The sequence below is a fragment of the Aphelocoma coerulescens genome, chromosome 10, assembly GCF_041296385.1.
Source record: "Aphelocoma coerulescens isolate FSJ_1873_10779 chromosome 10, UR_Acoe_1.0, whole genome shotgun sequence".
Taxonomy (NCBI): Eukaryota; Metazoa; Chordata; class Aves; order Passeriformes; family Corvidae; genus Aphelocoma; species Aphelocoma coerulescens.
Window position 1 is genome coordinate 11,700,411 of NC_091024.1, and position 16,800 is coordinate 11,717,210.

The 16,800-nt window shown below is 47.9% G+C and overlaps 1 protein-coding gene across 2 annotated transcripts in view; it reads left to right on the forward strand.

Annotated features, from left to right (window-relative positions):
* The window catches only part of SMAD3 (SMAD family member 3), a 68,444-nt gene that overhangs the window by 46,603 nt on the left and 5,041 nt on the right, over positions 1–16,800 (forward strand). Inside the window, exons 2-8 of one of the 2 annotated variants that reach the window (XM_069026253.1) lie at positions 2,626–2,819; positions 3,588–3,692; positions 4,406–4,480; positions 5,255–5,305; positions 10,694–10,906; positions 12,185–12,322; positions 14,622–14,766. In XM_069026253.1, the coding sequence (XP_068882354.1) occupies positions 2,626–2,819; positions 3,588–3,692; positions 4,406–4,480; positions 5,255–5,305; positions 10,694–10,906; positions 12,185–12,322; positions 14,622–14,766 (921 nt within the window). Of the gene's footprint in view, positions 1–2,625; positions 2,820–3,587; positions 3,723–4,405; positions 4,481–5,254; positions 5,306–10,693; positions 10,907–12,184; positions 12,323–14,621; positions 14,767–16,800 lie in introns of both variants that reach the window. The other variant, XM_069026252.1, reaches the window with a different exon arrangement.

A 16,800-nucleotide genomic window follows, 5' to 3' on the forward strand; every position in this document is an offset into this window, starting at 1 on the left:
CATCCCAAGGGAAATTTGGGCGCTTAGATTCTGCTAATTTTAATGAAGTCTGGATATGCTGAGATGCTTTGGGATCAGCCTGTGCTTCAGAACAGGAGAGGGAAGAAGTGTGTACCCTGGAGTTTATTATGGGATGGCTCTGCACAGGGATGTGGGACACGGGCTGGGGTCACCCCCAGGGCTGCCCTGAGCAGAGCACAGTGTTGGCTCATCTCATCTCCTGTCCCATCTCAGCCACACCAGGTGCTTGTTCCTTGGGAGGAAGTATTCCTTGAGGGCTGAGGAAAATGCTCCTGGAGGGTTGGGGCAGGACAGCAGGAGGAAATGGAGCTGCCCTGTTCCTTAACCATGTTCCCAAGGACGTGCAGACAATGCTGTTTTGTCCCAAATCCCTCAATGGGGAGCCTGAGGAGAGATTTCCCAACCAGAAAAACCCAGTGAACCCCCAGGGCTTTGGGGAAATAGAATTCCTTTTACCTTATCTCCTTATGGAGGGGAGAGGAGAGAGAGGGAGGTTGCTGGATTTGAAAATAAACCAGATGGCTCTGTCATTTTAAAAAGTCTCTTTCGATAAAGAGTGCAGAGAATTCCATCTCCTTCTGTGTTATGGGCAGCATCCATGCCAGAGCCCTGGGATGATGGGAGGAAGAGCCCTTTCCCCTCCAGCCCATTGGGAAGTTTGTTGTTGGGGAATTTGGGAGAGCCCCATCCTTGGAAATAGCCCCAAAGTCAAACACGTTTTGTGTTAGTGCCCCACCTTAGCTGCTCAACCCAAATCCACGATGTCCATGTGCTCACAGAGGCTGGGAGCAGGAATAACACTTCCCACAGCTGTGTCTCCTGTGGGATACTTGGAATATTCTCTCCTTTTTCCTCACTTGGGTGCAAGATATGCTGCCAAGCAGGCAAAGGTGAGGGGAATGGAGAGGCACTCCTGGTTTATTCCTTGTCTCAACCTCCTCTCTTTTTGCTAAAGTCAGTGAATATTTTCACTTTTTTCATATCTATTTTTTAAAAGTTTTCCCAACCTGATTAATTTTGAGAGCACGTAACTCCAGTCTTGGCTCCAATGAAATCAACACCAAAATTCCCACCTTGCCCAGAAACTCAGGTCTAGCCACTGGCACTCTCCTTGGGAATATTCCCCCAATTTTGGCTGGAATCAGTTGTGTTCTGCCTTCCCTGTTGTAGCAGTGTTTGCAAAGATGTGTGTAGTACCAAGATCTGCCAGAGGAGCTTTTGGGAAAACTCTGTTAGAGCAGCCAAGAGGTGCCCAGCCTCTTTGGAATAATTGTTTGTGTGTTTTGCTTTGGGTTTGTTTTGTTTTTCTAACTCGGCTGCCAACACAAAGAACCAGGGGAAATAATTCCAAGTAAAATTTCTATTTTCTTTATTTTTTTCTCTCTTTGACAAATTAAAAAAGAGAAGTATTTCATTTCACCAAAGCCCTGAAGTCTTTCATTTGGGTCATTAGGAAAAGCAAGGGAAATGAAGGGTTAGACTTCAAAGGAAGTGCCTGGGGGCCATTCCCATTCATCCAGCACGGAGAAGACCCTGCTCCAGCTTTTTCCTCTGCTGGAGAGGAGTTGAGCACTCTTGTCCTGCTTCCCAAGAAGGTTTGCTAGGAAGAGGCTTTTCTGGGATGAGGATGGGATTAGGTGAAAAGTGAACTGGAGGAGACACAGGGTAGATGTAAAAATAAAAATAAGCAATGCTTTAAAACCTCTTACTTGCTTTCAAGCTGCAACTTGGAAAATGAAACTGGAAGTCTTGGTTGTTTGTAAGGTGCCTGAACTTTATATAGACATAGTAGATAAATTTACATTAAAGATACCTATATTGATTTTGTCACAAGGAAAATTCATGTATCTGTGTTTTGAAAGTCCGCGTTTATTAGCACACATTTTAAGATGTAACACCTTTTCAAGCACAGCAGAGATTGCTGAGAGCTGTGCAAACACCCTGCTTGTTTAGGACACAGCAGTGTTTAAGGGGTACCACTACGTTGTTGTGTTCTTACTGACTGCAGCTTTTGTCTTGGCCTCCTAATCAACCATAAAATTAGTTTAAAAAAAATCCAGATACCCAAAAATAAAAATAAATCCAGAGCAAGGCTGTTACATGAAAAAATATTGTTTGTTGTGGGTGCTTCATCCAGTGCCTAAAAGGGCTCCAGGAGAACTGGAGAAGGACTTGGGATGAGGGCCTGGAGAGACAGGACAAGGGGCTATGGATTCAGACTAAAAGAGAGCAGCGGTAGATGGGCTACCAGGAAGGAATTGTTGTGAGGGTGGTGAGGGGCTGGGATGGAATTCCCAGAGAAGCTGTGGCTGCCCCTGGATCCCTGGAAGTGTCCCAGGCCAGGTTGGACAGGGTTTGGAGCAACCTGGGATAAGTGGAAGGTGTCCCTTCCCTGGCAGGAGGTGGAATGGGATGAGCTTTGAAGTCCCTTCCCACCTGAACCGTTCAGTAATTCCATGATTTTACTGCTGTTGGAGGTAAATCCTTGGCCTGAAGAGAGGGACCAGCAGCCTCCTGGCAGTGCCAGGTGTTGATGACCGTGCCAGGCTAGAAGCACCCTGTGCTAATCCCGGGCTAACCACCCTTCCCTGTGCTGTGCTGCAGATCCCTGGATGGGCGGCTCCAGGTGTCCCACAGGAAGGGCCTCCCGCACGTCATCTACTGCCGCCTGTGGCGCTGGCCGGACCTGCACAGCCACCACGAGCTGCGCGCCATGGAGATGTGCGAGTTCGCCTTCAACATGAAGAAGGACGAAGTCTGTGTGAACCCCTACCACTACCAGAGAGTGGAGACCCCAGGTACCACCACAGCCCTGCCTGTCCTCAGCCTCTCCTGCAGCAGGAGGCATCTCCGAGGGCATTCCCAGGCACAGCGGGTCTGTTGTTGATGCTAATCCCTGACTGTATGGAGTAGAATAATTTATGAACCTGCACTCAGGGGGAAAATATCTTTGGGAATTGATGAAATCCAAGTGAGCAGGTTCCAGGTTCCCAGTGTGGCATTTGCGTGCACGTGAACAACTCCCAGCAGGAACCATGGCAGTGTTCTGTGCATCCCTCGCTGCTGGTGTTAAATTAAGGATAAACTGTTGAGCTGGGTCTAAGAACAGCTCCCAACTTCCTGTTCTGGAGTCTCCTCCTGCCTCTGGAAGGGACTTTGATCTGGGGCTGCAGCAGCTTCTGCTGCATGTCAACACAGATCTGCAGAGCCAGGCAGGATGTTTATGCTAATCCCACCTGCCTGCTCTGTCCTATGGGAAACTCATTCCTTGGAAATCATGGGGTGCAACTTCTCTTAAATCATTTTTCAAGCAGAGCTGTTTCTGGGAAGGGGCAGAGAAACCAGGTATGCTCTGATAAGCTGTATCCATTCCCAGCTGAGACCTGCTGGGAATAAACAGCATCTTCTCCTGCTGCTGTTACTCTAGAAGCAAACAGCAAATCCTGTCCCTTAGTGAGCCTCTTTGTATTCCATGTATTTAGGGCTGTTACTCCAAACTGGTTTCTCCTCGTTTTCTGCTGTTTCAATCACTTTATTTTAAAGCTGTTCCCTGTTTTTCTTCCCAGTGCTGCCTCCGGTGCTGGTGCCTCGGCACACGGAGATTCCGGCCGAATTCCCGCCCCTGGATGACTACAGCCACTCAATCCCAGAGAACACTAACTTCCCAGCAGGTATCGAGCCCCAGAGCAACTACATTCCAGGTACCTTGTGTCTTCCATACAGGAGCAGAGGGAAGGGTCAGAGAGCACAGGGAATCCTGGCTGGGGATCCCACACTGGGAATCTTTCTTTCCATCGTTCCTCTGGAGCTGGAGTGGGAACCTGTGCAGAAATAGCTGGAAGTTGTAAATGTGGGCACCCAGCAGTGCTGTTCATGGCTTTGTCTTGGTTTTAAACTGACCTCTGCATTCAGTGGTACGTCCTCAGTTTATTGTGAAATCTAAACTGGATGTTCCCTTACCAGGTTGAGATTTGAATGAAATCCAGCCATTTTGAGTAAAACTCTCCAAATTTCTGATGGAATTGAGCTCTTCTATTTATGTAGCTCTTTTACAACCAATTTACACCTTATTTGCATGGACAAGTTATGCAGACAAGTTATGCAGCTGCACTCCAGGAGAGCAGAAATATGTGGACAGAAAACTGCCTCCATGGCTTAAAGTTTCATGGGGCTGAAAATCCGGATTTTTTTGGTTTCCCCCTCCTCTGTTATTCACAAATACGGATATCACCCTGGCCGTGCTGGCTCCTCCCTCCAGCAGCTTGAGAAAGAAAAGTAATAAAAAAGAATTTGAGCTCCTTGTGAATGACAGAGTGAATGTTTTTGGTGCTTAAAATCCAGCCTTTTCAGTTGCACTGACAGTGTGATGATTTTATGCCTCCAGAGACCCCTCCTCCAGGCTATTTGAGTGAGGATGGAGAAACCAGTGACCACCAGATGAACCCCAGCATGGATGCAGGTGAGTCACCTTTGGGGTTTTAATTTAGTGGCTGTATCCCAAAGAAAGTTGAATGTCCAGGTTTTCTCTCATTGGCACAAAAAGAAGTAGCCAGGTTTGGAATGAGAATACCTAATTTATGTTCAGATAATCCATATATTATGTTCAAATAGCCCATATAAATGTTCAGATGTCATGGACTTCCCTCATTATAGAAAAAAAAAAAAGAAACCAGCTCAGAATAGTGTGAAAGGAAAAGTTAAAATGGTCTGCAGCACCTCTCTGCGTCCATGGGACATCCAAGTGCAGATACTGAAAATCTATGCTCAGAATTTGTGGCAGATTTACATGACTGAGGATAAAATTCTGACAGCCTTTTGGTCAGATCTGTGTAACCTGATCCAATACTCCATTGTCATCCCAAATGCAGCAGGATTGGGGATATAAAGTGTTACAGTTTTAATTGTATTTTGTCTGGCAATGTACACCCAAGCTCTTTAGTGCCCAGCTAACTGGGTTTGTCAGGATGATACGTGAAAGTAAAACAGCCAAGTGCTGCTCAGTTTGGAAAATTAATGGGTTAAATTTCAGTGAATTCCCTGTGAAGGAGCAGCAAGTTGATATTTGAAAGCTCCTGTAAGGAGTAATAAACATCAGACAAGCTGCAGTGTCAAAAGTGAGACTTCAGTGAGCAGTGGGTTGTCCCTCCAACAAGCCTGGGCAGCACAGCAGATCCTGTGAATGATTTTCCTGGTGCAGATTCCATAGCAATAATTATCCCACCTTGATTTTCAGGTTCTCCAAACTTATCACCAAACCCCATGTCTCCAGCACACAACAATCTGGGTAAGCACATGATCCTGGGAGCTGGGTGTAATTACAGTCCAGAGGGTGACATTTGGATGCTGTTGTTGAGGTTGTGCACTTTTTGCAATATTCCAATGGTTTCCCACTGCCAGAGGGCAGCTTTGGATTGGATTCGAGCAGGGAATTGTTCCCTGTGAGGGTGGGGAGGCCCTGGCACAGGGTGCCCAGAGAAGCTGTGGCTGCCCTTGGATCCCTGGAATTGTCCAAGGCCAGGCTGGAGCAACCAGGGGTAGTGGAAGGTGTCCGTGCCCATGGCAGGGGGTGGAACTGTATGGGATTTAAGGTCCCTTCCAACCCAAACCATCCTGGAATTCTGTGATTCTATGAGACTGAGCCTGGTCTGAGAAGAGAGAAGTGGAGGAGGTTAGCTGGAGAGTCCAAATAAACAGGGAATGTGCAGGAATGCTGGTGAATGCAGAGGTCATGGACAACATTCCTGGAGCACCAGAGGTGTTTGTGGGTGCAGAATGTTGTGGGGGAGATGCACAAACCACAGATGCACAGGAGGATTGTTCTGGCTGACAGCCAGCTGCTTTTCCTCCCCCAAACTCAAGTTACACTGCAATCTGGAGTCATCTTCCCCTCCCAGCTCCATCCTGGGCACAGGGAGCACATTCCAGCCCCAAGGGCTCTGTCAGACCATGGCTGGCACTGACTCATTCCATACCTGTGACAGCAAACAGGGGAACCCTGAGGAGAAGGGAGAGCAGCTGAACCTCTGAGACACCACAAGAGGTTTTGTGGCTCTTTCTGTACCCTCTTATCTCAAAAGTTCCACCCTCTATTTTCATTCTGATCTCCATCATGCTGAGCTCTTGCCCTGTTCAGAATCGCTCTCCGTGTGTGCCGTAAAAATCCCTCCCAGCTCTGCCTGGCTGCAGGATCAGCTCCCCAACTGTTCATTAAGGCAGCAGACAGAGCCCACTTGAGACTGCTCTGGAATAACCATGGCCATAAAGTTTACATATGCTTTTAATCCTGGCACACAAGACTTTGACACTGCTCCAAAATTTGTCAGTCATTGGCTGACTTGTGGATATCTTGAGGCTGTTGAAGAGAGGGTTTCTTCCACCCCTCCCCCCCCCCCTTTTTTTTTTAATATTGCCATGGTGACACAAACTTTTATATCTTTAACTGCTACGCCCCAAGAAAAGAACACATGACTGAGAAATTTTTATTTCCTTTATCTGAGTGTGCTGCCTGGAAGCTGATGAGATTTTTCTTTCAATTTTTTCTTTTTATTCAACCTGAAAATAAAAAGCCAATTCCATGTATCAAATCCAACCTGGCGAGTGGTATCTGCCTTACATAAGGCAGAAGGGAGTTTCTAGGAAACAGATCTCCATATCCTTCCTGACAGGGACACTGGTTATTTACACATCAGATGTCTCAAGTGCTGTCTGGGGACAAAAAAAAGGAGCAGGTGAAGCTGGTAAAGCACAAGGAATCTCTTTGTAGTCTGAGGAGCAGACAGCAGAAAAGCAGTTTAATTTACCAGCATTAAAAGATACCTTGAAATTCTTGCAAACCATATTTATTGCTCTCAGGCAGGAGCTTCCACAAATGAAGAACTTCTTGTTGCTTTTAATTTTATTGTAAATTTTTGCCTGTGAGGAAGCTACAGAATAATAAACGAAAGGGCAGCTGAGCAACTTAAAAGTGTCCAAGGGCAAAATTCTCATCATATGTGTGTTGTAAATGGCTTGTCTGCAGCAAGGAGCTGCTCCTAGGGAAATCAGACCTTCAGCCTGATGGTCACAGCCCAGGAAGGGGCTCTCTGGTCTCTCCTCTTGGAGCTGTTGGTGGCTGGTGACCTGCAGCACTGCTGTAATTCCATGGATAAGCAGAACTCCACTGTCTAGGGCTGGACTTTGCTCTGTAGGAGTCTAATGAGGCTTTCTCTGTGCACTTGTTGAGAGAGTGGAATAGAAATCTAAACCCCACAGCAGTGTGTGCAAGGAGGGAGTTTCTCATCCAGCTCTTGAGCAGAGAGGGGGCTTTTCCAGCTTTGCCATGAAGAAAAAAATGTCCCAGGATTGATTTGTTTATTTGAGCAGAACTACCTGAAGCTTCTAAGACTTTATGTAAACTGAACTTTGGACTTAAGTCCCGTGGCCATGTTCCAGGGAGTTACAGAGGCAATAAAGCAGCACGAGGCAAACCAAGTGTGACACCAGGGGCAGGGTTACTTTGAGGAGCAGGGCAGGTTTTCCATGTCAGGCTGAAACGTGGGATGGAAGGAGCTCAGGGAATTTCATCTTCCATTCCCAGGCACAAAAGTGTTGCAAGGTAACATATTGGAATCTTTTTTAAAATTTTTTTATTCTCCTTTCAGTTTGTCTGCTGGAGTTGGACGTGTTTGAGTTTTGGTTCCAAATTACAGTTGTCAAGTTTTCAGTTGTCAAACATAAGCTTTAAGCAGAAGTCACAGATATCCAAGGATCTCTTCCCTATTGCTGAAACACGAACTGAGGGAAATACTAAAAACAAAATGAAAGGAGAGTTGCCAGCATTCTGTGGACATTGGGAATGAAGTCAGGGAGCTCAGGCTGGCTGAGGACCAGCCCTGTGGTCACACACACATTGTTGTTCCGAGGGGCCGTCCCTTGGAGCACAGGAAATCCATTGTCAGGGATTGCTCCACAGAAGGACTTGATGCAGGAGCTGTCAGAGGAATGAGCACATGGCCCACGGTCACATCCACATCCCTCTGTCCCCCTGTCCCAGGGGACAGCCAGCCCTTCCCTGGGTGCAGAGGGAAGGAAGCACTCACATCTCTGTATCTTCTCATTTTCAGGGAGGGAGATGGGATTGGTACAGTTGGAAACATCTCTCAGTGGGTTCTGAGCCACACGGTGATCAAACACATTCCCTGAAATGAGGGTAGCAACTTCCCTTGTGCTCAGAGAGGGGGAGCAGAGCAGGCAGCAGATTTTTCCCAGGACTTTCATGTGGCAGGGAGGATGCAGGATTGGGACCATCCCAGAACCCAGGGGACACTTCTGACAGCAAAGCTGTTTCTGAGTCAAGGCTGAAATTGTGCAGAGATGATTCAGGCAGGATTTGCCTGGGTTTCATGTGTCCTCTTTTATTGATTGTGTACCCCCTCAGGGTCCTTTGGCTTTAGCAGAGCTGCGTTCTCTTCCCCAAACAGTGAAGTCATAAATTGAAAATGAATATTTATGACGGCTCTAACACAAGAGGGAACTTGCCCAACCCACAGCAGCTTAAGCTGAAGTTTAAAACTACAAATCACAGGAGAAAGCAGCATCATTAAAAACTTGGTTGTAGTTTTTAGAGACGAGCTTTTCTTCAAACTAGTATTTGTTGGTTTATGTCTTTCCTCAAGCTGCAAATGAGCCAGAAGTAAAATTTCTGTACATCCTTCAGTGGGGAATCCACAGTTCTCTTGATCCCCAGCCAGGTGGAGATGGTTTCTGAAGGCAAGGACCACAAAACCATGGAGAGGTTTCAGTGTTTTAAAACTTGAATAGCACCAACCTGAGGATATTACTTAAGGATCAACACAAGTTGATTTTTCTGGACCTGAGCAGCCTTTTGATTAGAAAAGCACTTGCTGTCGAGTAAAAGCCCAGTCAAGTGGAACTGATCTGTTTCCTTTAGTGGGTGGACCCACCTTGGGAGGCTCTGGGCAGAGCTGGTGTTTGCTGGGCCTCTCCAAACTGCTCTGAGGCCACGGGAGCCCAGAGCAGTCCCAAGGTGGCCACAGCTGCTAGGGCTGAAACGAGGCTGCTGCTGGAGAAATGTGCCCTGGTGTGGCAGTTTCCAGTGGGAAAACCAAATGTGCCATGCAGGAGAAAAAGGCAGGGACAGTGAACCTGTGTCACTCCTGGATATGATGTCCAACATCTGTGCGTACTAAGAGAGGGGCTTGCTTTGAGCTATAAAATTAAAATACAAAGAAGTAGCAGGTAACTGGGAATGGGTATAAGCTCCAGATTTCATGGACTTTGAAGCCTGCTAAGGATTACAGAGTTCCCCAGATGCACTTCTATTCAGTTCCTTATTTGCTGCTAGCAAAGCTTGTAACAAAGCAGAAACCAAAGTGATTTTCCTGATTATTGGCTACTTTGGGAACTCTTCCAGTGCAGTAATGAGAGGAAGCCAGTGTGTCTTTTGGCTGCTCCAACCTGTGCCTGAAGGTTATGGAGTAACAGGTACAGGTGAGGAAAGACTCCCAAACCTCCTCAGAGACCCTGGTCAGTGTGAGAGGAGGATGGGGTGGTGAAAACCTGTCTTGGATTTTTTTGGAGCTGATCTCTTAAGCCCCACATTCTCCTAAGCCGTGCAAGCACAACAGATGGGAAAGCCTACGGAAAAAGCTGGGGTTTGCTGCTTGATGTTAACTCCTTGGCCAGATGGGAGCTCTTCTGTTCTGCCTTTAAGCACCATTTGAACGGGGATGAAGTGATAAATTGGGGGGAGGACTGGAGGGAATTATTCTCCTGCACTGGATGTGAGGTGTAGCACTGAGGAATTGGCTGGGTCTGCTTTGCATGTCCCCTGCTCAGGCTTGGCTCCCGCAGGGCTGGGCACCTCCTCGGGCTGCATTTCCAGGAAATTTAACTTGAGCCTTGCTCTGCTGGAATCTCCTCGGCTTCAGTGGGAGCAGTTAAATCATTCAGTGCTGTTTGAGTACTCACCCTGCCTTCCTGGGGCTGCCTCAGCTCCCTCTGCTCCTCAGCTTCAGCCCCTTGGCTTCGGTCTGCAAGGCAGACCAGGACCCCAGGGAAAGCTGGGCCTTCACCTGCTGGGAAAATGGATTTTCCTGTGATGGTTTGAGATCCAGTGCACTGGGAGAAAGTATCTCATTTTTAAATCACCTTGATGCCAGAATTACAGACAGTTTGGGGCGTATTTCAGACTCTACTGGTTTCACCAGTGCCAAAGAGATCACAGCAGGGTCAGTGACAAGGAGAGTTGGACTTGCTGGCTGGAAGTGCACAGATTTAGGGTGCAGTCACCTGTGCTGTTGACAGCAGGTTTATGCTTCATTCTTTCAAAGATTTTCTGCTGCTTCCTTTTCTTTGTCTCTTTAATGAACTGGCTACCTAAAAGTGATCCCACATTTCATAGTAAAGCGGAGTTTATTTATTTAATTTCCCCCAAGTGTGAGGCTGCTCAGTGAAACCCCACTTGCTAAGGGAGTAATGCCTTTGACTATTTGTGATTGCTCCACGTGCCAGAAGCTCCAGGGGTGATGTCACCTCCTTGCTGTGGTCCATTAAAATGAAAGTTTGGTTAAAGTGAGCCTGAGGAATGAAGCAGAACAATATTCCAAACCAGTTGGGTTTTTTTTTTCCCCCTTTCCCTTCCTGTGGCTGATTTGGCTTTTGTTTGGTGCAGATCTGCAGCCTGTGACCTACTGCGAGCCAGCCTTCTGGTGCTCCATATCCTACTACGAGCTCAACCAGAGGGTGGGAGAGACTTTCCACGCCTCCCAGCCCTCCATGACCGTGGATGGCTTCACTGACCCCTCCAATTCCGAGCGCTTCTGCCTCGGTTTGCTGTCCAACGTCAACAGGAACGCGGCCGTGGAGCTCACGAGGCGACACATCGGTAACTCCTGCTGCTTGCTGTCCGTGGCTTTCCGGGGGGAAGGGGGAGACCTCCACAAAAACCTCTTAATTAGCAGGTTTAGAGCACTGGGGTGGGAATATCCATGGATTCCAGCAGGCTGATCTCCCATAAAACAACCCTAATTGTGTTTTTTTATGTAATCGTAATACAAAAATGCACCAAGAAACACTAAAATTGCTGCATGTAATAGAATTTAAACCATTTCACACACTCTGTGTATCTGGAGGGATGTCAGGGATGATTTTGTGTGTTCCTTTTCCCTCCTGCACTGTTTGATTTTCTGACTGACCTTTTATAAATGGAAACCGAGTTCCTTAATTGTTATCTCAATTTCCACTTTTCCTGCAAGGTCCCATCCAATTTGTTTTCAGTTAAACTTGTGCTAAGCAGAACATCCCAAATTTCTGCAATTTTACTTAAAGGTGAAATTGCTTATTCTTTACTGTTTTCTGCTGACTCCTATTAAAAATGAACCTGATTTTTGTCCTAATTTTGCTCCCCTTTCTTGAGCAACAGGAGGATCCTCCCTCTTGCACAGGAGAATCTTTCCTCACTTGTTTTGAAGATTATTTCTAGCACCAAAAAAACTCCAACCCCCAAAACCCACCAAGATTCAGAAATTAGATTTTAAATGCAGCAGACTCCTTCTGCTCTGTGGAAGGATGAAAGCAACACATTCAAACAAGAATGTGAGACCACAGCAAACGTTTATGTGAGCAGCAAAATGTGTTCTTCAACTTTGTTCCTTTATTAACTGAGATTTTAATGATTTGTGTAAACACCTATGGGCAATGTATGTGTGTCCTTGTACACAAAGTCATCTCTAGCAAAAGGCAAGGATTTGGAAGTGCTGTGGAATTTCATTCTAAGTCATTGAGTAAATCCCTAAACAGTCATGTCCAGCTGGGATGACTTTCAGAAGAAATTAGAATTTTTCATGTGTTAACTGATTGAAATGGTGACTGTCATGTGTTGACTGATAGAACCTTCATATGAAAAATATCAGAGTGTTTTTGGAGGGAGCTGCTTTGGAGGTACAAACCTGGCTGGGGTTGGAGGTACAATTCCAACTGGAGTCGGTGCCCCTGCCTCCCTCAGCTCACCTGGCTCAGGGAGCAGTTTCTTGGAATGTCCAGTGGGACAGAGTTTCCGTCGTGGGTATCTGAGCTGCTGGTTTAGAGCTGGCTGAGGGAGCTGTCGCAGCCCCTGGGGCACTTCCCGGTGTTTTTCGGCGCTGATGCCGTGGCTGTGTTCCAGGCCGCGGCGTGAGGCTGTACTACATCGGCGGGGAGGTGTTCGCCGAGTGCCTCAGCGACAGCGCCATCTTCGTGCAGTCCCCGAACTGCAACCAGCGCTACGGGTGGCACCCGGCCACCGTCTGCAAGATCCCGCCAGGTAAGAGCGGCACCGGGCACCGGGCACCGGGCACCCGGCACCTGCCCGGGGCAGCCTTGCTCCTTGTCACGGTAGGGATGGGTGCGGGGATCCCCGGGCTTCGGGAACTTCTTATAAAATCATGGAATGGGCTGGGTTGGAAGGACAGTGAAGCTCATCCCCTGCCACACCTTCCACTACCCTAGGCTGCACCAAGCCCCATCCAGCCTGGCCTGGAGCACTTCCAGGGATGGGGAGTCCACAAACTCTTTGGAAAATCTATTTTAGCCATTAAAGAGTCACTTGACAATTCCAGCAGGGCATTGCATTTTTGTAGCCTAAGGGATGAAGGTACTGCGGAAGGAAGCAGCTGTGTAGGCTCCAGTAGCTGCACTACGTTCATCCAACAGAACAGAATCTAAGCACAGCTTAGAGCAGAATCTGCCACTTGTTTCTTCAGTGTTTAATCAGCCCACTGTTGTATTGTCGTTATCTGATAGACCCATTGATAATTTTGTTTGTGCCTCTAAGTAATGGTAAGAAATTTCTCTTAATTTAGATTCACCCGTAATAGATTTAAATTGTTACTTTTTTTCTGTTCTGTAGTGAAATCCCCTCCCTCCTCTGGGAATTAGTTTTTTCTAAAGAAATTACATTGCAGACACCTGGTTGTTCTGGTTACAGTCTAAAGTTTTTGCTGAAAGATTACAAGATAATTTATTTAATCTATCTAGGAAGGACAGGCTTTTTTGTTAGGTAAATGCAAAAAGCTGGTAAGAGAGGAGATGCTGTTTGAAATGGAATCTGATTGTTTAGCTAAGCTTACACAAGCTGGCTTTTTTGCAGTTAAAAGCCTGTATATATTTAAAAACTGAACTTCTTTGTTTAGAAATATTTGAATTTTTTTCTTTTAAGAGGAGATCCATACACTTCAAGCTCTGGCCCATCCTAATGGGTTTCCTTTCTCAGATGCAGCTGCCAGTGCTGCAAATTATGACTTAATTCTCCACCACATCACAAGAGTCCACCCTGGCTGGAGTCAACATCTGCAGACATGAAGAGCCCACATTTCCGCTCAGGACCCAGCTCAGGCGCAGTTTTTGGACGCCAGCTCTCCCCACTTTTGCCACAGTCTTTGGCCGCCTTTTCTTCTGGGTTTGAAGCAGTTTCTTCATTCCCTTGTTGACAGGATTGAGTCATTCCCGCTCCTCCCCATGGAGAGACCTGTTCCCAAGCACTCCTGAGGGCTGGGATCCAGCACTGGGATCCTCCTGGAGTTTATTCCTCCTTCCCTGAGCTCAGCCTGGCCCTGACGCTTTCACCCTTCAAACTTCTTGTTTGCTTCCCTTCAAACTCCCTGAGACTGCAGCCCCTGGGCTCTTCCCTGATCCCAGAAGTAGGCAGTGCTTCCTGCAGCTGCTGTGGTCACCCCTTGCTCCACACCAGATGAATCCAGCCCAGGAGAGGAGGCTCACGAGTGATCTCTAGCAAAACACATTCATCCCACTCCAAATGTTGTTTTTCAGCCTTGGCCCATGTGTAATCCCAAATGAGCCTTAGCTGAGTGCCTGGTTTCAGAGTTTAACTTGTTTATGGTTATCTGGGAGAAAGCAAATGTAGCAACACCTTTTTAAATAGGGAAGCATTTATTTATATATCTAAACTATGAAGGATGTTATTACATTTCACCTTTTTCCCCTAAGAACAGTCGAATAAGTTGTTCTCTATCGTTTAGCTGGGGCTAAACATCAGGGGAAAAGCTTCAGTTTTAAAAGCAAAGTGATTGGCACGTGATAGTGAAACAGAAGAGAGGATTTTAGCAGGAGCAGCCCTGCCACCAGTCCTGCCAGCCTCTTTAACTCTCAGAGCTGTTTCCTGGTGTGTCAGAGTGGTTTCACTTCAGAACTTCCCCATTCTGTGACAGACTCCATGTAAATCCAGCACCAGGGAGCTCCTATTTTTAGCCTGTGCACTCCTCCCCTCCAGGGCCTGCAGAGATCTCTGTTGTTGAGTGTTCAGTCATAGTCAGGCTTTAAACTACAATAGGAGGGAAATATTATCCAGGAGGAGGAGGTTCCACAGGAGGATCCCAAGTCTGGTCTCACAATCTGGTCACAATCTGCTGGGGGCCTCCAACATTCAGAATCCTCTCCTTTTTCTTCTTCCTGTGAAAATGTGGCAGCCTCAGTTCCTGTCTCGGGAGCTGTGTGGCACCAGGAGCTCTGAGAACATGGGAAAGCAGCCTTGAGTTGCTCCGGAAGAGACGTAATTCTCAGTCCTGTTAAGCCAATGCTTGTCCTTGCCGTGTTCCTTCCCACAGGCTGTAACCTGAAGATTTTTAACAACCAGGAGTTCGCTGCTCTGCTGGCGCAGTCGGTGAACCAGGGCTTCGAGGCCGTGTACCAGCTGACCCGCATGTGCACCATCCGCATGAGCTTCGTCAAGGGCTGGGGCGCCGAGTACAGGTCGGGATCCCGCTGGGCTCTGCGCCTGCCACTCCTCAATTCCCAGCTGGGAGAGTCCCGCTGAGATGTTGCTCCACTTTGAAAACAGGGAGTCAGCCCAGTGTCTGTTCAGGAACACAGATGGGTTGTGGCTCTTGGGAATGGGTTGATCTGGTGTCTTTGTGGGATACACCTGGAAGGTCACTCTGGTACGAACCAAGAGCTTGACCTGGAGCACAGTACATAAATCCACATGGTCCATGTAGGAATTACTACATTTTTTCCTTAAAATTAGATCTGTATTTGATGGTTTGAGTGTCTTAAGACTGCACTTTTATCAAGACAGGATTATAGAATCCTGGGATGGTTTGGGTTGGAAGGGACCTTAAAGCCCATCCACTGCCACCCCCTGCCATGGGCAGGGACACCTTCCGCTATCCCAGGGTGCTCCAGCCTGGCCTTGGACACTTCCAGGGGTCCAGGGGCAGCCACAGCTCTTCTGGACACCCTGTGCCAGGGCCTCCCCACCCTCACAGCCAGGAATTCCTTCCCAATATCCCATCTATCCCTGCCCTCTGGCAGTGGGAAGCCATTCCCTGTGTCCTGTCCCTCCAGGCCCTTGTGGAAGTACAGTGTGAGTGTGAGTGGTTCCCATGGGTTGGATTTAATGCTTTTTTTATCAGGGACTAATGGGATTAAAATAAAAGCAGATTGGCTTGAAAATTTCTATTTGAAAAAACTGGGAGGGTTGCTGCAAAATTACAGTTAAATCTCCTGATCCTTTCCTTAGGGCTTGCTACAGGGCAAGTGGGAGAATGTGGGAGCAGCAGGATCACTGTTTTTCCCAGTGAATACTGAGAATAAAACGGAGGTGCAGGAGGTCTGGTGTGTGGGATGGATGATGTGGTTACTCTGACCCCACAGGGACAGTGGAGATGCTGTGGGAACAGAGTTATTCCATAGCTTTGCTCTGTCACTCCACTGGGGAGCAAACAGCTGAGGGAGAGAAATCAGGGATCAATGGTACAAGCAGGGGAGATGAAATTCAATGGAAAATGGATGTCGTTTTCTGAGAGGGAAAGCTGGTGAGGATTTAAGCCAAGAGTGATGTGGAAATATTTGACTCTGCACCCTTGAAAGCTGTGGTCTTACTCAAAGTTCCGTGGGGTCACTGCCATTCCGGGGCTGCTCCACTGCTCCCCGTGGCTGTGCAGGAGGGGGAGATGCCTCAGGACCAGCTGGAGCCCGGGCCCTGCACGTTACTCTGCCACTTTCTTCATTTCTCCAGATGTTTGGAGTCCATTTTGTTTTGAAATTGTCCTGAGCTCGGGCCAGAGCAGTTCAGGGCTGGCTCCCAGCCAGGCCCTAATGAGCTCCAGACAAGCGTGACTTACGGAAAGTCAGGGATCCCTGTGGGGCTCTGGAGGCACCGAAACCCTGCGCTCACACCGGAGCTGCTCTCTCCATCCTGCCTTTCCTTGTGACAAAATTCCCCATCTGATTGCCCCTGTCAGAGCACGCTGGGTTGGTGATTCAGGGGTGGAGATGCTACTGTGGGAGCAGCATCCAGAGTGCCGTTCTCTGACTCCTGGTTCACCCTTGGGCAGTCTGGATGGGGGGTGTTTAGTACTCCTGAGCCAGGGATTTGGTACAGGGAAGGGGGAGAAGCCGATTCCATGAGCAGCCTGTGATGGAGAGGGATAGGGATGGTGGTGAGAGCTCAGAGCACCCCTCCCCAGGCACAAGGTCCCATTTTCACCCCTGGTTTGTCCCTAGGCCCCACAGATTTTAGGTTCTCCCTCCCCACCACCAGATTCCAAGGACAGCTTCTGTGGGAAATGAGGGTGTAAAGCAAGGTTGTTCCCAGGCTGTTTCTCTTGCTTTGTAATCTCCCTCCTCCACAGCAGCTGTCCCTGCCTGGAACAGCCTCTCTGCCTGGAACAAGACCTCGGCCATGCCTTGGCAGAGGAGGGAGAGCCCCTTGCTCCGTGTCTTGGTCTCCCTTTCCTTCTTTTCCTCCCCATCTCTTTGTGCTTTGCCATCTGGAGATATCCG